The 24,627-nt window shown below is 34.6% G+C and overlaps 1 protein-coding gene across 1 annotated transcript in view; it reads right to left on the bottom strand.

The window, feature by feature from the left end:
• ABCD2 (ATP binding cassette subfamily D member 2) overlaps positions 1–24,627 on the bottom strand; it is a 67,910-nt gene that overhangs the window by 18,027 nt on the left and 25,256 nt on the right. Inside the window, exon 7 of the mRNA XM_086713664.1 lies at positions 3,390–3,535. Coding sequence (XP_086569790.1) covers positions 3,390–3,535 — 146 coding nt within the window. The remainder of the gene's footprint in view (positions 1–3,389; positions 3,536–24,627) is intronic.

Genomic DNA, 24,627 nt, shown 5'->3' with positions numbered 1-24,627 from the left:
CCGGTGTTTTAAAACGGTGAAGGAGATGATCATATGAAACAAAAAGATAATCTGCTTTCCATATTTTTAGTACTTATGAATTGTGATTATAAACACCATAAAAATAAGTGTAATAAGACCTCTCCTGTCTGCCTCATTTGCTTATTATAGGGATCAAATGAAACAACATAAATGAAATTGCCATGTAATATACCAAGTACTGGCACACAAAGACAAAATATCATAGTATCAATATTACAAGTAGTAATGTTACCATTAGCTACTAATTATTGTGTATTCACTATGTGCCACTGTTATAAATGCTCTTCAGAGAGCATTTCTTTAAGTTTTTGTTTTAATTCCAGTTAGTTAATATACAGTGCTGTATTAGTTTCAGGTGTACAATATAGAGATTCAACAATTCCATACATCACCCAGTGCTCATTACAAGTGCACTCCTTAATCCCCAGCACCTCTTTCACCCAACTCCTCACCCACTCCCCTCTGGTAACCATCAGTTTGTTCTCTAGAGTTGACTCTGTTTCTTGACTTGTCTCTGTCTCTTTTTTTCTCCCCTTTGCTCATTTGTTTAGTTTCTTAAATTCCACATATGAGTGAAATCACATGGTATTTGTCTTTCTCTGACTTATTTAGCTCAGCATAGTATTCTCTAGCTCCGTCCATGTCTTTGCAAATGGCAAGACTTAATTCTTTTTTATAGCTGAGTAATACTCTGTTATATCCATATATATATATATATATACACACACACACACACACATACATACCACCTCTTCTTAATCCATTCCTCAATAAGTGGACACTTCTGGCTGCTTCCATATCTTGGCTATTGTAAATAATGCTGCAATAAAAACAGGGATGCATCTATGTTTTCGAATTAGTGTCTTTGTTTCTTTGAGTAAATATCCAGTAGTTCCATTGCTGGATCACAGGGTAGTTCTATTTTTAACTTTTTGAGGAACCTCCATACTGTTTCCATAGTGGCTGCATCAGTTTTCATCCCCAATAGCAGTACAAGAGGTTTGGTTGCTTTTTATCCACATCCTTGCCAACACTTGTTTTTTGTGTTTTTGACTTTAGCCATTCTGTCAGGTGTAAGGAGATATCTCATTGTAGTTTTGATTTGCATTTCCCTGATAGTAAGTGATGATGAACACCTTTTCATGTCTGTTGGCCGTCTGGATGTCTTCTTTGGAGAAATGTCTGTTCATGTGTTCTGCCTATTTTTAATTGGATTATTTGGTTTTTGGTATCTGTTTGTACCCCAAAACATTGTATTTTGGATACTAATCCTTCTTCAGATATGTCATTTGCAAATATCTTCTCCCATTTGGTAGGTTGTCTTTTAGTTTTGTTGATTGTTTCCTTCACTGTGCAGAAGCTTTTTATTTTGATAAGTCCCAATAGTTTATTTTTGCTTCTGTTTCCCTTGCCTCAGGTGACATATCTAGATAAAAGTTGCTATGGCTCATGTCAAAGAGGTTACTGCCTGTGTTCTCTTCTAGGATTTTTATGGTTTCAGGCCTCACATTTAGGTCTTTAATCTATTTTGAATTTATTTTTATGTATGGTGTAAGAAAGTGGTCCAGTTTTATTCTTTTTCGTGTTGCTGTCCAGTTTTCCCAACACCATATGTTGAAGAAACTTTCCTTTTTCTATTGGATATCCTTTCCTGCTTTGTTGAAGATTAATTGACCATATAGTTGTGTGACTCTGCAGAGAGTCTTATTTAATATTCACAGAATCCTTATAGGTAGATATTTATCCCCATTTTAGAATTGAAGATACAGAACAGTGCTAATTAGATTTGAGTCCAGAACTCTGACTTCAAAGCTCACATTCTTAACCACTGTATTTCTGATAGGTAAATGGGCTAGGAAGTAAAAGATAAAATCTATGCAAAATTAAATCTAGAATTCTAGCTTGTTATTTCAATACTTTTTCTAGGCTATCAAATTATGTGTTACAAGTTATTTGAAAGTGTGACTATTAGAAAGTAATTCTTTTTTAAGCTCATATGTGTAACTGTTATTTCTACTCTTTCAAAAATGCCTTATTCATAAAGAAATTGTGGTTTATATATACAATGGAGTACTACGTGGCAATGAGAAAGAACGAAATATGGCCCTTTGTAGCAACGTGGATGGAATTGGAGAATGTGATGCTAAGTGAAATAAGCCATACAGAGAAAGACAGATACCATATGTTTTCACTCTTATGTGGATCTTGAGAAACTTAACAGAAACCCATGGGGGAGGGGAAGGAAAAAAAAAAAGAGGTTAGAGTGGGAGAGAGCCAAAGCATAAGAGACTCTTAAAAACCGAGAACAAACTGAGGGTTGATGGGGGTGGGAGGGAGGGGAGGGTAGACGATGGGCATTAAAGAGGGCATCTTTTGGGATGAGCACTGGGTGTTGTACGGAAACCAATTTGACAATCAATTTCATATATTAAAAAAAAAATACCTTATTCATAAAACACACAGCACAGAAGTTCCTGGGGCACCTGGGTGGCACAGTCGGGTAAATGTCCATCCCTTGATTTCAGCTCAGGTCATGATCTCACAGTTCATGAGTTCGAGCCCCACATCAGGCTCTGCACTGACAGCATGGAACCTGCTTGGAATTCTGTCTCCCTCTTTCCCCACCACCACTTTTCAAAAAATAAATAAATAAACATTAAAAAATACTTAAAAAAATAAGTTTCTATACCTTATCTAATTCTCTATGTGCTGCTTGACAGAGGGAAAAAATGTATTGGTAAGACTGTGGGTCTGAAAACAAAAAAGAAGTTCTGTGATACCACTCTTCAAATTATTAAGTTTAATGTAAGTTGAGAACTTGACAGGAGGATATTTCTGCCACAGATTTTACATGCATCTAGATTAATGATGGCCTCAGAGACACTTGTATATTCAAATATGAAGAAAAAAACCCTTTCATTAAAAAAAAATTTTTTTAATGTTTATTTTTGAGAGAGAGAGACAGAACACGAGCGGGGGAGGGGCAGAAAGAGGGAGACCCAGAATCAGAAGCAGCCTCCAGGCTCTGAGCTGTCAGCACAGAGCCCAACACGGGGCTCAAACTCACCAACCATGAAATCATGACCTCAGCCAAAGTCGGCACTTAACTGACTGAGCCACCCAGGCGCCCCCCCAAAAAACTGTTTTCAAATGCTAGCAGCAGACAATAAAAAATCCTGGTGTGCTGTAGGGAATACAACCCAAGCAGAAGACAGGACGTCAAGAATGGAAAATCAATAAATGCTATGAAGTCCATGTGCGTGTTTATGTTCCAATAATAGCATACGTTCAAATTAAAATAGGGATGATTTACGTAAGTTTAGTTTTTGAAACAAAGTTAAATGCATTTAGAAAATGGTAGACTTTACCTCCTTCTCTTTGAACTATGTGATAGAGGTGGACATTGTGTAGAATACATTCCAGGTCATGGTCTGTGTGGCCTTTGTCACGCATGTCATCCACCGAATCAGGGTAGATGACTTGATCGCGAAGACTCCCAAGAGACATGTATGGCCTATAAAACACCAACCACATAAGAATCCTCGTACAAAGCCATTTTAGTTTACTCAGTGTGACGTTCTTGTGGTCTGAAAACTCGAGAGCACGTTTTAAATACTGTATTTCTAGAATTACATTTATTACCTGGTGACGAGTATTTCTCTCTCAGGCATGACAGGATAATACTCTGTTATGTTCCTGTAAAAATTTACTGAGACATAGCCACAAAGAAAAGTTTCCTCAAGGAATAGCTGGATACTTTCACACAGAAACACATATCTTGTTTCACTGTATTTTATAAACATTGCTTCTGTAATCCGTCTAAAATTATTTGAGTTAAATATTATAAAATTTGAGGTTTTGGCCCAGAGACGTGCCCAAGCAAAACTTAAAAAAAAAATACCATTAATTAGGGGCACCTGGGTGTCTCAGTTGGTTAAGTGTCCAACTCTTGACTTCGGCTCAGGTTGTGATCTCAGGACTGTGAGATCAAGCCCCACATTAGGCTCCACGCCCAGCTTGAGATTCTCTCTTCCCCTCTCCCTTTGTTCCTCCCCTGCTTACCCTCTATCCCTCTCTCTAAAAGAGAGAGACAGAGACAGAGAAATGCCATTAATAATAAAATGAGTGCAAATTAAAACTACACTGGGCTTCTTAGTTTTCAGATGGTAAAAGTTCAAAAACTTGACAACTTACTCAACTAGCAACCTATGGAGAAATAGGTCGTCTCAAACACTGGTGACAGTGAAAAAATGCACAGCGTTTTGGAGGGGATTTGGCAAACCATCATATATTTTGGCCTTTGAACCACTTCTGGCAATTTATTCTAAAGATATACTTCAAAAATTACAAAGTGTGTAAGGCTATCCATTACAGCATTATCTATAATTGCAAAATATTGAAAACAACCTAAATGCCCATACAAAGGAGACTGAAAAAACTACAGCATCTACACTGTGGAGCTGTAAAACAGGATGTGGACCATCTCTACAGAGTGATTTTCCAAAAAATATTTTTATGTTGAAAATCAAAGTGCAGAAGTAGATGTATAGCAGGGTTTCTCAACAGCAGCATTATGGATAAATGAAACCAGTAATTCTTTGTTGTTGAGGGCTATCTTATGTATTCTAAATGTTTAGCAGCCCACCTGGTCTCCACCCACTAGATGCCCCTCCCCCAATAAAGAGTCTCCAGACATTACCCCCTACACCAAACCATCCCCATTTGAGAACCACTAATATACAATATACTACCTTTATACAAAATGAAAGCAAAATGAGAAACTATACATTTATCTGCTTATATTCATAAAAGGAAACAAAGTAAACCAGAAACTAATAAAATTGGTTACCTACTAGAGATTGGAGAAACAAGGCAGAATGGATAGGGGAGGGAGTGGCCTAAGTATCCTTTCTATATATTTTTACTTTTAGAATCATGTTAAAATGTCATTGTTCAAAAAAATAGCATTAAACCAATAAGGGTGAAGGAAGAAACCTTAACATTAAGTACAAACAGAAACACATGAACTGAATAGTATATCAAATGAATAACAACCACACGGAAGGGGGAGGAGGTAGTGATCCATGAAACTTGTGCGTGGCTACACTATTTCAGTTGAAGACCAAAAGAACCACAAAGAAATCTTGAACCTTATTGGGCAAGTTTCTTGTTGGTAATCATATAGGTGTAGCAATTCTGAAATTGCTTTACCCATGTTGCAGGATTGACCAAAGAAGTAAACATTTTAATAATATTAGGAGGTAGGGTTCTCACTCTGGAAGAAAGAAGATATAAACACAGAAGGTGAGAAGGAAAGAAAGAACTGTAATATTTAATTTGAATTAGAGTGTCCATATAAATCCATGTTTTAAAAATAAATCTATTTTCTGTTCTGTCTATATTTGGTATGTCCTGATGTTATCCTCTGAGAAGGACACAACATCATTTACATACTGTAGTGGGTTGAACTGCAGACCCAAGAAGATATGCCCAAGTCCTAAACCCCCGGTACCTATGAATGTGACCTTATTTGGAAAAAAATGGGTCTTCTCAGATGTAACTACACTAGGGATCTCCAGGTGAGATTATCCTGGATTATCCAGATGGGCCCTAAATCCAATAATTCCCCTTATAAGCAGAAGAGAAACACAGGGAAGAAAGTCATGTGAAGACGCAGGCAGAGACTGGGGTTATGTTGTCACAGGCAGAGGAATGCCTGAAACTGCCAGGAACTGGAAGAGGCAAGAAAAGATTCTACCCTAGAGCTTAGGGGGTTTAGACCTACCAAGACCTTGATTTTGAATTCCTGACCTCCAGAACTATGAAAGAATACATTTATGTTGTTTTAAACTGCCAAGCTTTTGGTTACCCAGCAGATCTTGGAAATAGGTAGTATTCTTGCACTAAAAAAAAAAAAAAAAAAAAAAAAAAAAAGGTAACCTGAATCATAGCATCAGGAAACTACCAATCAAAACTAATTCCAGGGACTTTCTTAAAATAATAACAACAGTTCTGCACTCTATGCATATAAATGTCATAAAAAAGAAAAAACAACAACAACAAAGAGAAGCTGAGGAGGTGAGATTAAAAGAAACTAGAGTAACATGGCAACTTAGATGCAAATGAATTGAGAAAAAGTAGTTATTATAAAGGATAGCATTATGATAATTGGAAATTTAAAAATAGAAAACTTAAATATGGGAAGTTGTTGGGGCTCATTCGAAGGACACGACTCTCAGTTGACCATGAGCTGGACTGGGACAATCGAAGGCTCCTCACCCCCTCGCATGTGCTTGGAATGTATGCTCTGCCTACCATTCCCACAGCTGGAACCGTTTCCAAGGAAGCAGCGTGAGAGAGCATGGTCTTATTGGGACCGTCTGGATGCTATATGTGACTGAATCCAGTTAAGGCCTCTATACAAACTTAAGATTCTGGTGGGCGAGTGCAGAGATCCACTCACCTTGTAGCTGCCCAGGACAAGCCTCATATGGTAAGTTCCCTTGCTTATTACCACCTGCCACCTGCCAATTAGGAATGGTCTCTTCTGTCTACTTTTGCCTCCAGGGACAGGGGCCAGTTTGGGAACCAAAAGCGTGTTTAGATAATAATACCAATGTGAATTTTCATGAATTTCATCATTGTACTGTGGTTATGCTAGAGAATATCTTTGCTCTTTGGAAACACACCCTAAAGTAGTTACGGATGAAGATTTATGATTACTGCAACTTACTTTTTAAAGGGGAAGGGTGTGAGAGAAAGAGAGAGAGAAAGTTGAAGGTTTTAAATATAAATATATTTTTGTAGGTCACTCGTCTGCCTATTTTCCCATAACGTGCAAATGATTTAGTTGGAGCACAGATAACACAAGGTTATTTTACAACAAGTTTAACTAACATTTGAAAATAAAAGTATTTATATTTTAATGAGATATATACACATTCCTGTAAAGATTTTCAATGGGGTCTTTAAAAATATGGGAATCCCTGGCCATATTTTAAAAATTGATATATAATTCACATCATAAAATCCACCCTAGTAAAGTACACAATACTTTTTGAATGATTTTTTATTATATTCACAAGCTCATATAACCATTGCCACTCTCTAATTCCATAACATTTTCTTCACATCAAAAAGAAGCTTCATACCCAATAGCAGACACTCCCCATTCTTCCCTCCTCCCTGTCACTGCCAATCACTAATATACTTTCTGTGTCCATGGATTTGCCTATTCTGGACATTTCATATACACGAAATCACACAATATGTGGTCTTTTGTGATGGCCCTTCTGTTAGCATAATGTTTTCAGGTTTGTTCATGTTGTAGCATGTCATAGTATTTCATTCTTTTTCATGGCCGAATAATATTCCACTGTATGAATATGCCACATTTTGGTAATTCATTCATAAGTTGATGGATATTCCAGTTGTTTTCGCTATTTGACTATTAGAAACAGTGGGCACACACCTAAGAGTGGAATTTCTGGGGCATATGATAATTCTTTGTTTGCTCTTTGAGGAACCACCCAACTGTTTTCTGAAGTGACTACACCATTTCTGGTCACATTTCTTCTACCATGTCCCTATATCTTCCTCTCTTCTATATCTCTTCTATATCTTCTGCCTTATTCTTTATCTTTCCTTCTCCAGTCTAACTGTAATTTTTTTAAAAAAATCAGAATTAGGATGCATAATTATTTGTTTACATTATATTAAGCATTCATCTAACGTGACAATATCTTAAGTTAATATCTGGTAATAATATTAGTAGCATAAAATAGAAACTGACTATCAGAGTCAATGAGTAGTTTTTCAGCTGGTACTCAGACAAGTTAAGGAAGAAATCCAAGGAAACCTTAGTAGGTAGTACTTTTGCTAATTTCCAAAGTAAATTAGAAGCACAGATATATTCTATACCTTAGTATAAACCTCAGATATAATTCGATCTATAGAACAGCCATGACACAATATATAAGGGAGACTACAATGAATAAAATACACTGAACATTCATTTCACAAGTGTTTCTACAGGATTCTACCATAAGACTTGATTAACTGGTAATATTGGATGAAATCATATTTTATATCTACATTTCAGGGAAGACAGTATAGAGTCATAGTTGTGATAATAGGCTCTGGGCTGCAATTCCAATCTTACTATGTACTAGCAATGTGATCCAAATTCTGAACTACAACTACCTCATTTTTAGAGTAACTTACTATATTGTATTTGTTATGAAAACTAAACGAAGCAATGGGTTTATATAAATCTTAAATGAAGCAATGTAGTCAGAACACTTAGTATAGTATAGGCACATAGTAGGCACTCAATAAACTGTTACAAAAAAATCACCTCTACTTAGGCTTAAGTTCTCTACCTATGTGAAGAAGCAACATCTTAAAAAAAAAAAAAAAAAAAAAAAAAACAGATGCAAAGAAATTCCTATTTAACCAGCTAAGATACTTGTGATTTTATACCACATAGCAAATTTTTATTATTTTCACAAAATTAATAAATAACAAGTACATAATTATGTAAATTTTAGAAATCGTATTCTGTTAAACACTCAAGAAACCATCTTGGGTTTACCTAGAAGTACTTCTCTTAGTAACTGGAGCACCACTTAGTTCACTGGAGCAACTTATAAGGGCCTCGAAGGTATTAATGCATGTAAGGCTTCCTTCCATGTGCTTTCTTTGTAAGAAGAACTTGGAGGAGAAAAACTTTGTAACTTCTTTAAAAGGCTAATTTACATTATTTATGATTTTGCTATGCTTTTTGAAATATGTCAGTTCTCTTTGATGAATAGATAGGGAAATTTATTTCAAAATGGCTCTTCATTATAAGGCAAAGTAAATATGTTTTTGCAATGCTGAAGTTTTTATTGAGTTTATAAGTCTAATAACATTTTGAATAAGCACTCTTGAAATAAAAGGCAAAACAAAACAAAACAAACATGGTGTTTAGCCACGAAGTATTTAAAATTCAATCAACGTGAGATTTAAGCAAAATGCCAAATCATAAACATATTATGATGCAAAATGAGGAACAGCAAATGTGTCCACATAACTTATTATTTGAGCTATTTGTTAATCAAATGATGTAATAGAATATGAAAACTGCTAGTTTGAAAATTTATGTAAAGGGAATACAGATGAAATTATTAAAAAAATTTATAAAATTATATATTTATAAGGACTCAACAAATATTGCTTTATTAAAGTCCCATTTTCTCTCAATTATTGTTTAAAAATCATGTAAAATGGTAAAAACAACACATTCTATATGTGTCCAATGAGGTACATGGCAACTAAGGATACTTTGATAGGTTTTATTAATATACGCATTTAAAAATATTATGAAGCCACCACCAAACTCTCTGGAAAAGCTATATCCAGAGGAGTTGGGATGATACTGAGTGTCTTTGGAAACATAGCAGATGAGGACCTTATACCCAATGTTTATGTGATTAATTTGCATGTGATCCTTTCCAGCTCATAGGCCTGGAGTTTAACGTTTTAAGCTAGCTCAAGTTCCTCTGGTCCTACTAGAGTTTTACAGAATTAATAAGCACTTAAAGTACCCTCTACTGAACTTTCCTTTCTAGACATATAGACCTATTTAGATCATCTTCTAAATATTTCAGGTAGACCAGTTACCATGTCAGAATGTTATTAGCTTACTTGCTCTGGCCCATCAGAGAGGGGATCCTGCAACATACCTACTACAAGCAACAAAATAAATAGATTGCTTCTAATTTAGCAGATATCAAAGAAGAAGCACTAACTAGTTTCAATTTACTCTTCTCTAAGTAACATTTAGAATCACCACTATTTGCTGTGGAAAAGATATCGGAATAAATTCATAGGTATCACATTATAATTTAAATAATAATTATTATTTAAACAATTATCATAATTGTTTTTCTTTGTAATCTGGGATGACTTCAAATGCATCTATATTTAAAACTATTAGTTATATCGGGGCGCCTGGGTGGCGCAGTCGGTTGAGCGTCCGACTTCAGCCAGGTCACGATCTCGCGGTCCGTGCGTTCGAGCCCCGCGTCGGGCTCTGGGCTGATGGCTCAGAGCCTGGAGCCTGTTTCCGATTCTGTGTCTCCCTCTCTCTCTGCCCCTCCCCCATTCATGCTCTGTCTCTCTCTGTCCCAAAAATAAATAAACGTTGAAAAAAAAAATTTTAAAGAAAAAAATAAAACTATTAGTTATAATAGTAAAATTAAAATTATTTCAGATCAAATCAATTTGCAGTGAATATGGCTTTTTATATTTATATTACAAATGTCTCAGGGTACATTTATAATTTGTATTCTACTCCCACTTTTCTGTGTTAACATTTAAAAATCTGACAGTTCATGATTGCTTTGGTAAAATGTACTAACATTTCTTAGGGTTTATACTCATGGTATCTCTATTTTTTTTCTTTAAGAGACAAAAGTAGAAAGAAGGAGAAAGTGTTGAGAAATGTTGGCTCTGTCTCTTGTGCTTGGAGTCTGGAATGATCACCCAAAATGTGAAATGTTTCATAGTCATCTGGAATTTAATTTTCAACAATGGTTATAAAAATTTCACAGCAATATTAACTAGATTTAAACATGATATGTGTTAAATTTAAGAATAAGGTACTGCTAAGTACTGCTGTGTAACCATAGTGATAAGAAGTTAGCAATCTGAAAGCCATAAGATGTAGCTATTAATAATTCATATAAATGTACACACTGGGACCAATCATGTCATCTGATTTTTCTCATGAATAGCAAGAATTAAATTTGAGTCCTCAGTGCATAAGTCATTCCTAATATTCTTTAAATAAATATGTAGCAAAAAGAAGAAATACTCAACTAAAGAGATATTAACTATTATTGAAATTATATTTTTAGGATGTTATTCCTAGGCACCAAAGCAGAGATGTGCACTGCCCCCTGAAGAGCAGGGACTATATTTATTTCCAAGTAATAAGAATAATGTAGTGGAATAATCAAAGTATGGCTAACCTGATGAGAATGCAAACTTCTTAAAAGTCAACTTTAAGAATATTTATCATTATATTAGATTACCATTTGAAATCCCTATTATTTGACTTTTTGACCTACAAAAATTCTAATTCCATATGGTGCAACCTAATAATTGACTCATAAATTGAGGAAAAGTTTTAGAAGCAAAGGAAGATTTTTTCCATTATTATTTTCATAAATTAACCCATAGAAGAGTTAAATATGAAAAAAATTATCCTAAATATTTTCCCAAGCAAAAGAAAGCTATAGGAAATTGTTTACATTTATAGATTCTTTAAGAGAGTTTTAAAAAACTGAACTGTACCAACTACTACACAGGAAGTACCAAAATGTATACTTTCAATTGTCAGCCAATTGCCCAAAGATATTTATGCAAAGTTTACTTGCTTTTAGTCTAATAGTTATAAAGCAAAGGAAAAGAATTGAATTAGCTACAGCCATATTACTGAGCGTTCTTCATGGCAAAAATCATTTCTTTTACACGGGACATGTGAAGTGGCAAATATTTATCCCCATCATAAAGAGGATTACGTGACATATCTAGTGCATGCAGCAAAATAAATAGTTTCCTTCCTAAATAGTATATGGAGCCAGACTGATTTGTCAGTAGAAACCAAATCTATGGAGATGTTCATCCACTCATTTATTCAATCATTCATCAGGTGTTCATTGCACTGTTAAACTATTCTTTAGACTCAGTAGATACCACCAGTGCCGTACAGATATGCAGATGCCCTTTCTAGCTTATATTCTATAAAGATTTGTTCAATAGTAACTCAACATGGGCAAAGTCTGTTCTAGTAATAACTCTCACTCCCTAAGCCCAGATTTGTCTAATTTGGGGGCAGCAAGACCAGTGTATGTGTAACCAACTGGGTATGGGGCTCCATGAGTAGCCCTGAATTAAGCATATCACATTCTTCCTTTATTCCAGCGACCCTTTCAGACCAACATTCCACTCAGGCAATGGTCCGGGTAGCCTGCATCTTACTTAAATAAACACATTCTTTGTCCTTCAGAGGCTCTCCCTATTTTTTTTTGCACTTAGAGATTCATTAAGAATCAAAAAGTCTGAAAACTAGAAACCCAGAGGAAAATGGTAATTGAGATATTTAACTTGCATTCCCCTATATTCTTACTTAGGTCCTTTTCCAGGCCACATCCTCATTTTTAAATCTGACAGCTGAGGCAAAAGAAAGGAAAAAGAAAAAAAAAAAGCAAAGCAAAGGAAAGCAAGGATCTCACTGAAAATACTTTATTGACTATGAGGTTACTCTGTCTGCCATGGAGAGAGGAGGCAAACTAGGTCTTCTAACCTCCCTCCTGATCTCACATACTCCTGGTTCTCTAATAGTCATTCTCTGGTTTTATATGTGTGGCTTAAATGATGGTCTACTATAACATAGTTCTTCTATCCCTCCAAATAGGAAATCCTGGATTTGGGACGTATTTATATAGAAACAATTCAAAGGGATGTGCAGATTTTTTTTTAAAAAAATGATTTTTTAATGTTTATTTATTTTTGAGAGACAGAGATAGAGACTGAACAGGGGAGAGGCAGAGAGAGAGGGAGACACAAAATCTGAAGCAGGCTCCAGGCTCCGAGCTGTCAGCACAGAGCCCAATGTGGGGCTTCAACCCACGAACCAGGAGATCATGACTTGAGCTGAAGTTGGATGCTTAACCAACTGAACCACCCAGGTGCCCTAGGATGTTCAGATTTTTAAGTATCTACAAAACTCATTTGACACATACATATCTTGGCCTGTGATGCAGTTTGTCAATGTGGGTGCTATTGGTGTCATTTAAGTGTTTTGTTCATTCTGTTGAACTACTTAAACCAAAAATCTTGCACTGTTGCAGAATACTTTTTGCAGTCTCTTTTTTTGACAACATAAAGGTTAAATAATGATTTTTAACACCATAATCCATTGTTAAAATTCATATTTGCTTGTTTTATATCTCTTCAGGAAGTCTGATTTTAAATTAAGGGAATATTTTTAGAGATTTTTAAAAACTTTATAGATAAGTGGGTTTTAGAAGAATACGAAAGAATAAAGAACATATTCTAATCTGAAAGTGATCTGAACATAGTTTAAAGGAATTTCAATGTTACACAAGAATATAGTTTCCTTCACATTAACATAAATGAATGACAGCCAGTACTATGCTAAAATTGCCTGGGATTGCCATGTTCCCCCAGCATTATATGGACCTCTGCTTCTGAACAATAGCTTAATATTAATACAGATTTAGCATATGAAACAAACAACCCTAGATGGTGATACTTGCAAGGTCAGGCAAGAGAGTAGTAATTTTTTAGAGAAATATGCCCTGCTGCTAGCAATACCCAAGTGAAAATGACTTTAGAGTCAGACACACGTAAGTTCAAATGTTAGCTGTGGTCAGCTGCTTGACTTCAACTTAAGTTTTCTCACCTATAAAATAGGAATACTAATGCCAACTTTATGTGTTTTCATACAGAAAAATTAGAAACATATAATATGTGTAGAATAGTGACTAATGCATAATAATTAGTGTATTTTAAATTAACAAAAAGCAAAACAAAAGTAGTAAGTCCAGAGATACTTAACCCTTGCTAAAGATGCCCCAGGATCCATCAATTATTTCAAGAGGTCATAAGATTCTCAACTAAAAATCAATATTAATTCACTTTATGGTAAAAATAACATAGGCTAGTCAACTATACTTCAGTAAAAAAAAAAAAAAAAAGTAAAAATGCATAGGCTAAATCATTAAAGGCATGAGTGGAAATGCCATCCCAGAAAGCATGGATTAAATGCTGGCACTGTTAAAAGAAGAGGTTTCATGTCATAAGCTCATCTAACTAAGAAAAACAATTGAAAAAGACAGAAATTTTTGAAAGTGAATGCAAACTATAAAAGAATCATAGTTTGTTATTCCCCATAAATCTGGGACAGTGCTCAAGAAGATTTAATTACTATGATTGTCTGAGAAAACATTTAAGGTCAAACAGTGGTTTATTTTTTCTTTTCAATCACAGGTAGATGTTTTTAATGTGATTATTTTGTTAATCTGAAAATAAGAGGCAGTGAATGCAGAGGGATTTATATCCAGAGATTCGATGAACTCTAACTTCGGGCTCTGAAATGCTATGTAACTCAAAGTATTAAAGTCTCTAATCTCTTTGAACTCCAATTTAATTATTCAAAATATTCTATTTAGCATGACTTATGCAGAGCATAATCAGTAAGTGCTGTTTATACATTAAAAGATAGTCAGAGGTAACTATCTATATTTAATTTTCTTTACAATCTTTTTAATCATGCTATCATTCTTACATACAATCAAATTTAGGATTTTTCTCTTTCATTTAACTTAAAAATGTGGTTCATAACTACTTTATTAAGCAGTATTTACATTTAGTCTAGAAGATTAAGCTACATGGTACTTGAATATACTCTCCTGGAATGAAGTAGTAAATAATTACTGAACTGATAAATAAAATGTTTTTTTTTATAATTTCAGAATATCTGCTGACAAAAGAGAATGAGAAGTAATGATTATAATAGAAGTTATGTCATCTTTTATATTTCTCAAGGAGCATTAACAGACTAAAATTTAACATGTAAGGTTATATTACATATATAAGGAAAATGTACCATTTACTTATAAAGAGGAGAGAAGTTCCTTAGGTGGAAATTAGACAAATGGCAGACAGACCCACAAAGTACCAAAAAATTTTAAAAACTCAAAGAGGGGTGCCTGGGTGGCTCAGTCAGTGGAGCATCTGACTTCAGCTCAGGTCATGATCTCACAGTTTGTAAGTTCAAGCCCTGCATCAGGCTCACTGCTGTCAGCACAGAGCCCACTTTGGATCCTCTGCCCCTTCTCTGCTTACTCTCTCTCTCAAAAATAAACAAACAAATGTCTAAACTTTTATTTAAAAAAAAAAGTAATTCAAAGAACTTCAGCATGAAGAACACTTTAGCACTGCTTACGGACCTAGGGGATGGGTACTGTTATTTCCAGGATATATCAATGACATAATATTCATGGAGGTGAGTCTAATAAATGTTTGCTTTTCTCAGAGTGGTATATTAGAGGAAAGGTGGATAGGCCAACCTTGCTTAGAAGTGTCCAAAAAGAAAAACAATAATTGTATGTGTACTTGAATCTGAGGCATTTCTGATCTATTTAGTCATGGGAGAAATATCTAATTCATGACAACTGTTAAAATCCTAATTAACTTTCAAAACCTGGGTCAAATGACACACTGTTATATCATGGTTTTCCTCCTTTTGAACATCTACAGCATTTCTTGCTTTTCTTGAGGTACTTTTTCCTACTTTTATTGAAGTTGATTGCATGTTTTTGTTTATAACCAAATTTAACATAAGCTCTACATTGAGAGTGATTATGTCTTACTGTCTATCCTACATAGTATCTTATAGCAGGGCTTTAATAAACACTTAAAATTAAAAAAAAAAAAGTATTGACAAAAAATAATATACATTAATGTTCCCAAGATATGAAGTATAATATCCTGGCCATTCTATGCCTCTTTTTCCTCCTTTTGTTTTTTCTGTTGTCTGTTTCTTTTTTTTTTTTTTTTTTATCATTTTTTTTTTAATTTTTTTTTTTTCAACGTTTACTTATTTTTGGGACAGAGAGAGACAGAGCATGAACGGGGAGGGGCAGAGAGAGAGGGAGACACAGAATCGGAAACAGGCTCCAGGCTCTGAGCCATCAGCCCAGAGCCTGACGCGGGGCTCGAACTCACGGACCGCGAGATCGTGACCTGGCTGAAGTCGGACGCTTAACCGACTGCGCCACCCAGGCGCCCCTGTTGTCTGTTTCTTTTAAAAAATGTTTAGTCAAATTTAATTCAACCCTTATAATACAGTCCTCTCACTTTCCTAACCTTTTACTTCTCAACCCCCAAAGTCAAAGATAGACAAAAATTTGTACAAGTTTTCTTTTCATACACAATTATGGGAAGTCTGAATCTATTTCAGATCTGTTGAATGTTAAGTATTAAGGCATAAGGATTGAGTAGTAACAACATCATGGTTAAAATTTCTGTCCCAAGATATTTCTACCAAGGAAGGGTAGTGAGAGCAAGAGTTCTGGGAACAGAATTACATAGTGGGTTGGTGACCAACTGGAAACTGTTGCTGAGGAGAAATATGTGAAGTATACAAATGGTCCTCTGGATGATTAAAAAGAAGAAAAAGTAATATGAAAGACCCAAGATTTTGCTACCTTTTGTTAATAAACACCTATTTCTTATGTCTTTCTTCCTTCCCTCCCTTCTCTCCATTCCTTCCCTCTTTGTTCCTTCCCCACTCTCTCCTTCCCTCTCCTCACTCTCTGTGCCCCCAAACCCCACCAAAATGTTTCAATTCCCCATTTAGGTGAATGTTAGCATATAATAATGTTTTGTTAGCAGGTGAACTAAACAAGTAAAAGATTGGACTTTTGAGGTTTAATGGCTGAAGAACTACAGCACGACTAATGGGTCATAAATTAGTGGATTAGTGAATGCAAAAGCAGATCACAAATCTACCCTTGGGTAGTTGGGAAGACAGAGAAACTGCACCAAGAATTGACAAAAGAAATTCGGGATCTGTATTCAAGTGGAAAACTTTTCCTAAGGGTCAAGATGGCTAACAGTAGGGAACAATGAGTTTCAGTCATCAGTTTGAAGGTTACAATACAGTCACATTATTCAGGAATTTCAGTCTCCAATAGCCTAAAATTGCCAAAATATTTTTTAAAGTTACATCTGAGCAAAACAAAACATTTCACCATATATCATCCCATAGATTTAGAGTACTAAATCTACATTAGAGATAACATTTTTCTTTGCTAAAACATATCAAATGTGCTAGTAGTTATTGTATCCAATCATTAATGAAATAGGATGAGAGGAAGCTGTTTTGAAACTAATTTATCTAGCACAATATTTATTTCTATTGAACTAAGGCCCAGATTTTCTTTTATCTGGTTCTCATTATTAACATTGTTTAAGTATTAGAAGACAGTATCTGGGCTGATATTGAGGAGATTTCACAATTTCTTAGGAATTCGGTTTTCCCAGCTTGCAAAGTGAGCCACAGCAACACTCTCTGAAGATGTGATTTAAAATGTAAGTGTCGGGGCGCCTGGGTGGCTCAGTCGGTTAAGTGTCCGACTTCGGCTCAGGTCATGATCTCACGGTCCGTGAGTTTGAGCCCCGCGTCGTGCTCTGTGCTGACCGCTCAGGGCCTGGAGCCTGTTTCAGATTCTGTGTCTCCCTCTCTCTCTTACCCTTCCCCGTTCATGCTCTGTCTCTCTCTGTCTCAAAACTAAATAAACGTTAAAAATAATTAAAATAAAATAAAATGTAAGTGTCCCAATTTGCTTAATTAGAACATTTATTTTCCTCAGTTCACTTTTTTCTTTTGAATACAAATGATATTATTAGATATGCACCTTAACAAAATCCACTCCTTTTCCCCCATGAAAATAACAATGAGATCCACCCTCTATCAAGAAGTCTTTCAGTCATAAAAAGTGAAAACAGGGAGATTTTAATAAAGTCTGTTAGTGACTCATGAAATTTATTCTGTAGGTACATAAAACTCGATCCTGTATTAACTTTACAGTTTTTTTTTTCTGCCAAAGTAGTACTTAATCAGTATTCTGCTTCCCTAAATTAATGCAATAAACCAAAAATAATAATTCTCATTAATACGAATATTTGAAGAAGAAATGTTTAACTATTGGCAAATATTTTGAAGTAGGTTGTCACAGCTTTCTTTGAAATCATAAACACTTATGAGATTATTTTCAAATGTTCTTGAAAAAAATCAGCAGCTTTTAGGATATAAGAAATAAATACTACATTTAGTCTCTCTTGGTTTACATATACATTTATGTACATTTTATGCTTTTTTGCATATTATTTTGCATATGAGATATTTGTCTTATAAAATTTTAAATATCAATACAAATTTTCATATTTCTAGAAGCTATATAATCAAGATAAAATGACTTTTAACAGTAATTATTTTAAAACACCTTTAGCCTTAAAAAACAGAGTTTCAGTCTCATGTCTTCTTAACTAAGTTGCAGTTGACCTTTTGCTTAGCCAACAGTAAATTTCATAACTAAGAACAAGTTTCTCACTGATTTAGGTTCATTGCAAAATAACATAGGTCTCTCTGAGGGCAAATACTGGGATTTATGTACTTTCTTTATTTTCCCACTTTTTAAAGATTTGGTAAAATACACGTGGCATAAAATTTGCCATTTTAACCATTTTTATGTGTACAGTCCAGTGGCATTATTTTGAGGTTTTTTTCAGTTTTACTGAGATAAAATTGACATACAACATTGCGTAAGTTTAAGATATAAAAATGTTGATTTGATGTACTTATATATAGCAAAATGATCACTGAAATGTTACCTGATGACTTTATCACTTCACATATTTATCATTACTTTATTATGGTGAGAACATTTTAGATTTACTCTCTCAACAACTTCCAAGTGTATGTTATTGTTAACGGTCATCATGACACTGTGTATTAGATTCCCTGAACTTAATCATCTTCTAACTAGAATTTTGTGCTCCTGACCAACATCTTCCCATTTCCTCTACTCTCTGGCTTCTGGTAACCACCATTCTATTATCTGTTTCTATAAGTTTGGCTTTTTTAGATTCTACATGTAGGTGTTATCATATAGTATTCATCTTTCTTTGTCAGATATTTCACTTAGCATAATGCCCTCAAGATCCATTCATGTTGTCATAGATACCAGGATTTCCTTCTTTCTCTTGGCTGAAGAAGTTTCCTGTGTGTGTGTGTGTGTGTGTGTGTGTGTGTGTACTATATCTTCTCTTGCCATTCAACTGTTGATGGACACTGAGGTTGTTTTCATATTTTGGCTATTGCAAATACTGCTGCAATGAACATGGGAATACAGATATCTCTTCAAGATCCTGTTTTCATTTCCTTTAGTTATATATACCCAGAAGTAAGTGGTATTGCTGGATCATATGATAGTTCTTTTTAATTTTTTGTGGAGCTTCCATACTGTTTTCCATAATGGCTAAACCAATTTACATTCCCACTAACAGTGCACAAGGATCCCCTTTTCTCTACATCCTTGCCAACACTTGTTATCTCTTGTCTTTTTGATACCAGTCATTCTCACAAGCGTTAGGTGATATCTCATTGTCGATATGGTTTGCATTTAGTGATGTTACCATCTTTTCATGTACCCCTTGGCCATTTGTCTTTGAAAAAAGTGTCTATTCAATTCTCTGCCCATTTTTAAATCAGACTGTTTGAGTTTTTGCTAATGAGCTGTATGTGTTCTTTATATTTTTTGGATATTAAACCCTTACTAGATATAAGATTTGCAAATATTTTATCCCCTTCTATATGTTGATGTAGTCCCACTTATTGATTTTTGCCTTTGCTGTTTGTGCTTTCGGTGTTATATCCAAAAAATCATTGCCAAGACCAATGCCAAGGAGCTTTTCCCCTATTTTCTTCTAGGACTTTTATGGTTTCAAGTCTCACATTAAGTTTTCAATCCATCTCAAGTTCATTTTTGTGAGTGGTGTAAATACAGTTCCAATTTCATTTTTCTACATGTGGTCATCTAGTTTTTTTTTTTTTTTAAACCTTTATTAAAGAGACTATCCTTTCCTCATTGTGTAGTCATGGCTCCCTTGTCAAATATGCAGGGGTTTATTTAATAATAATAATTAAATAATAATTTAATAATAAACCTCTGATCATATGCAGGGGTTTATTTCTGGTCTTTTGATTCTATTCCACTGGTCTATGTCTATTTTTATGCTAGCATCATACTGTTTTGGTGACTATAGGTTTGCAGTATAGCTGAAATCAGAAGTGCAATGCTTCCAGCTTTGTTCTTCTTTCTCAGGATTGCTTTCTCTATTCAGGTCAGTTTGTGGCTCCACACAATTTTTAGGATTTTTTTTTTTTTCTATTTCTATAAAAAATGCCATTGAGATTTTGACCAGAATTGCACTGAATCTATAGACAGCTTTGGGTAGTTTGGACATTTTAGTAATATTAATTCTTCCAATCCATGAACTTGGGATGTCTTTCCATTTGTGTCTTCTTTAGTTTCTTTCATCAAAGTCATATAGTTTCAATATACAGATCTCTCACCCCCTTGGTCAAACTTATATCTAAGTACTTTATTGTTTTCAATGGTATTGTAAATAAGATTATTTTACTTCTTTTTCAGATACTTTGTTGTTAGTGTATAGAAATGCAGTTAATTTCTGTATGTTGGTTTTGTAACCTACAACTTCATTTAATTCATTGATTTGTCCTGAATGTTTTGGTGGAGCCTTCAGGCTTTTCTATATGTATGTAAGATCATACCATCTACTAACAAAGACAATTTACTTCTTCCCTTTTGATTTGAATGTCTTTTATTTCTTTATATTGCCTAATTGCTCTGGCTAGAAATTCCAGTACTATGTTGAATAACAGTGGTCAGATTAGGCACTCTTGTCTTGTTCTTGAGATCTTAGATAAAAAGCTTTCACTTTCAACTTTTCACTGTTGAGTATTATGTTAGCTGTGCGTTTTTCATATATGGTCTTTTATAATGTTGAGGTATGTTCCTTACATACCCACCTTACTGGGAGATTTTGTCATGAGAGCATGTTGTATTTTTTCAAATGCTTTTTCTTCATCTATTGAGATAATCATACGTTTTTATTCTATTCATGTGGTGCATCACGTTTATTGATTTGCATATGTTGAACACATCCCAGGAATAAATCTTCCTTAATCATAGCATGATTCTTTTAATGAGCTGTTAAATTTGGTTTGTTAATTTTGTTGAGAATTTTTACATCTATATTTATCTCGGATATTGGTCTATAGTTTTCTTATTTTGTAGAGTCCTTATCTTGCTTTGTTATCAGGGTAGTGCTGGCCTCATAAAATAAGTTTGGGAGTGCTCTCTCCTCTTTGATTTTTTGGAAGAATTTAAGAAGACTGACATTAATTCTTCTTTAAATGTTTGTTAGAAATTAACCAATGAAACCAACTGGTTTTGGCTTTTCTTTCCTGGAAGGTTTTTCATTACTAATTTAATCTCCTTTCTTGTTATTGGTCTTTTCATATTTTCTTTCTTCATAATTCAGTCTTGGTAAATTGGTTATTTCTAGGCAGTCGTCCATTTCTTCTAGGTTATCCAATTTGTTAGTATAACATTGTTCACAATAGTTTTTTAAGAACGTATGTATTTTAGATGTATCAGTTGTAGTATCTCCCCTTTCATTTCTAATTTTATTCATGAGTCTTCTTTCTTTTTCCCTTAGTCTAGCTGAAGGTTTATCAATATTGTTTATCTTTTCAAATTATTAGCTCTTAGGTTTGTTGATCTTTTTTATTGTTCTTTTGGTCTCTATTTCATTTATTTCTGCTCTGATATTAGTTATGTCCTTCCTTCTGTTAACTGTGGGCTTTATTTTTTCTTCTTTTTCTAGTTCTTTGAGGCACGAAGTTAAGTTTATTAGAAACATCTTTTTTCATTTTTAATACAGGCATTTATTGAAATAAATGATCGCCTTAGAACTGCTATTGTAGCATCCCATATGTTTAGTTTCCATTTTCATTTGTTTCAAGATTTTTTAATTTCTCTTTTGATTTCTTCTTTGACCCATATTGGTTGCTCAGGAGCATGCTATTTAATTTTCACATATTTGTAAATTTTCCAGCTTTCCTCCTATTATTGATACTAGTTTCACACTATTATAATGAAAAAAAAATACTTGGTATGATTTCAATCTTCTTAAATATGCTAAGACTAGTTCTGTGTTATATGTCAGACAATGTTCCATGCGTGTTTGAGAAGAATATGTAGTTTACTGCTTTTGGATAGAATATCTGTGTATGTCTGTTAGGTCCATTTGGTGTAAAATATGGTTTGAGTCCAATGTTTCTTGTTAATTTTCTGTCTGAATGATCTATCTGTTGTTGAAAGTAGGATACTGAAGTCCCCAACTATTCATGTATTGTGTAACTTCCTTCAGATTTGTTAGTATTTGCTTAATATGCACCCATATTTAATATTTGTTAGTATTTGCTTATATATGCACCCAACTCCACTGTTGGGTGCATATATATTACAATTATTGTATCTTCTTGACACATTGGACACATTATCATTATATAATGACCTTCTTTGTCTCTTGTTACCATTTTTCACCAGAAGTGTGTTTTGTCTGATATAAGCATGGCTACTCCTGGTGTCTTTTGGTTTCCATTTACATGGAATATCTTTTTTCATCCCTTCACTTGCAATCTATGTGTGTCCTTAAAGCTGAAGTGAGTCTCTTGTAGGCAGCATATAGTTGGGTCTTGTTTTGTTTTGTTTTTTTTGTTTTTTTGTTTTTGGTTTTTTGTTTTTATCCATCCGTCCTGTCTATGCCTTTTGATTGGAGAATTCAATCCATTTACATTTAGAGTAAGTGTTAATAGGCAAGGACTTACTAATACTGGCTTATTGTTTTCTGGCTTTTTTTGTAGTTCTCTGACTTCTTTCTTCCTCTTCACAGCCCTCCTTTGTGAATTGCTGATTTTCTTTTTTCTTTTTTCTTTTCTTTTATTTTTTCTTTTTCTTTTTTCTTTTTTATTTTTTTAATTTTATTTTTTAAATTTACATCCAAATTAGTTAGCATATAGTGCAACAATGATTTCGGGAGTAGATTCCTTAGTCCCCCTTACCCATTTAGCCCATCTCCCCTCCCAAAACCCCTTCCAGTAACCCTCTGTTCTCCATATTTATGAGTCTCTTATGTTTTGTCCCCCTCCCTGTTTTTATATTAGTTTTGTTTCCCTTCCCTTATGTTCATCTGTTTTGTCTCTTAAAGTCCTCATATGAGTGAAGTCATATGATATTTGTCTTTCTCTGACTGACTGATTTCACTTAGCATAATACCCTCCAGTTCCATTCACATAGTTGCAAATGGCAAGATTTCATTCTTTTTGATTGCCAAGTAATACTCCATATATACCACATCTTCTTTATCCATTAATCCATCGATGGACATTTGGGCTCTTTCCATTCTTTGGCTATTGTTGATAGTGCTGCTAAAAACACTGGGGTGCATGTATCCCTTCGAAACACACCTGTATCCTTGGATAAATGCCTAGTAGTGCATTTTCTGGGTTGTAGGGTAGTTCTATTTTTAGTTTTTTGAGGAACCTCCATACTGTTTTCCAGAGTGACTGCACCAGCTTGCATTCCTACCAACAATACAAAAGAGATCATCTTTCTCCACATCCTCGCCAACTTCTGTTGTTGCCTGAGTTGTTAATGTTAGCCATTCTGACAGGCTTAAGGTGGTATCTCATTGTGGTTTTGATTTGTATTTCCCTGATGATGAGTGATGTTGAGCATTTTTTTCATGTGTCAGTTGGCCATCTGGATGTCTTCTTTGGAGAAGTGTCTATTCATGTCTTTTGCCCCTTTCTTCACTGGATTATATATTTTTTGGGGTGTTGAGTTGGATAAGTTCTTTACAGATTTTGGATACTAACCCTGTATCTGATATGTCATTTGCAAATATCTTCTCCCATTCTGTCGGTTGCCTTTTAATTTTGCTGATTGTTTCCTTCGCTGTGCAGAAGTTTTTTATTTTGATGAGATCCCAGTAGTTCATTTTTGCTTTTGTTTCTCTTGCCTCCAGAGATGCACTGAGTAAGAAGTTGCTGTGGCCAAGATCAAAGAGGTCTTTGCCTGTTTTCTCCTCAAGGATTTTGATGGCTTCCTGTCTTACGTTGAGGTCTTTCATCCATTTTGAGTTTATTTTTGTATATGGTGTAAGAAAGTGGTCCAGGTTCATTCTTCTACCTGTCGCTGTCCAGTTTTCTCAGCACCACTTGCTGAAGAGACTGTCTTTATTCCATTGGATATTCTTTCCTGCTTTGTCAAAGTTTAGTTCGCCATACATTTGTGGGTCCATTTGTGGGTTCTCTATTCTGTTCCATTGATCTGAGTGTCTGTTCTTGTGCCAGTACGATACTGTCTTCATGATTACAGCTTTGTAGTGTAGTTTGAAGTCCAGGATTGTGATGCCTTCTGCTTTGGTTTTCTTTTTCAAGATTGCTCTGGCTCTTTGGGGTCTTTTCTGGTTCCATACAATTTTAGGATTATTTGTTCTAGCTCTGTGAAGAATGGTGGTGTTATTTTGATAGGGATTGCATTGAATATGTAGATTGCTTTGGGTAGTATCGACATTTTAACAATATTTGTTCCTCCTATCCAGGAGCATGGAATCTTTTTCCATTTTTTTGTGTCTTCTTCAATTTCTTTCATAGGCTGTCTATAGTTTTCAGTGTATAGATTTTTCACCTCTTTGGTTAGATTTATTCCTAGGTATTTTATGGTTTTTGGTGCAATTGTAAATGGGATAGATTCCATGATTTCTCTTTCTGTTGTTTCATTGTTGGTGTATAGGAATGCGACCAATTTCTGTGTGTTGGTTTTATATCCTGCAACTTTGCTGAATTCATGAATCAGTTCTAGCAGATTTTTT

Source organism: Puma concolor, chromosome B4 (assembly GCF_028749965.1).
Source record: "Puma concolor isolate L17-30 chromosome B4, mPumCon1.1.hap2, whole genome shotgun sequence".
Taxonomy (NCBI): domain Eukaryota; kingdom Metazoa; phylum Chordata; class Mammalia; order Carnivora; family Felidae; genus Puma; species Puma concolor.
Note: the sequence above shows the minus strand (reverse complement) of the source record. Positions and strands in the feature narration are given on the sequence as shown.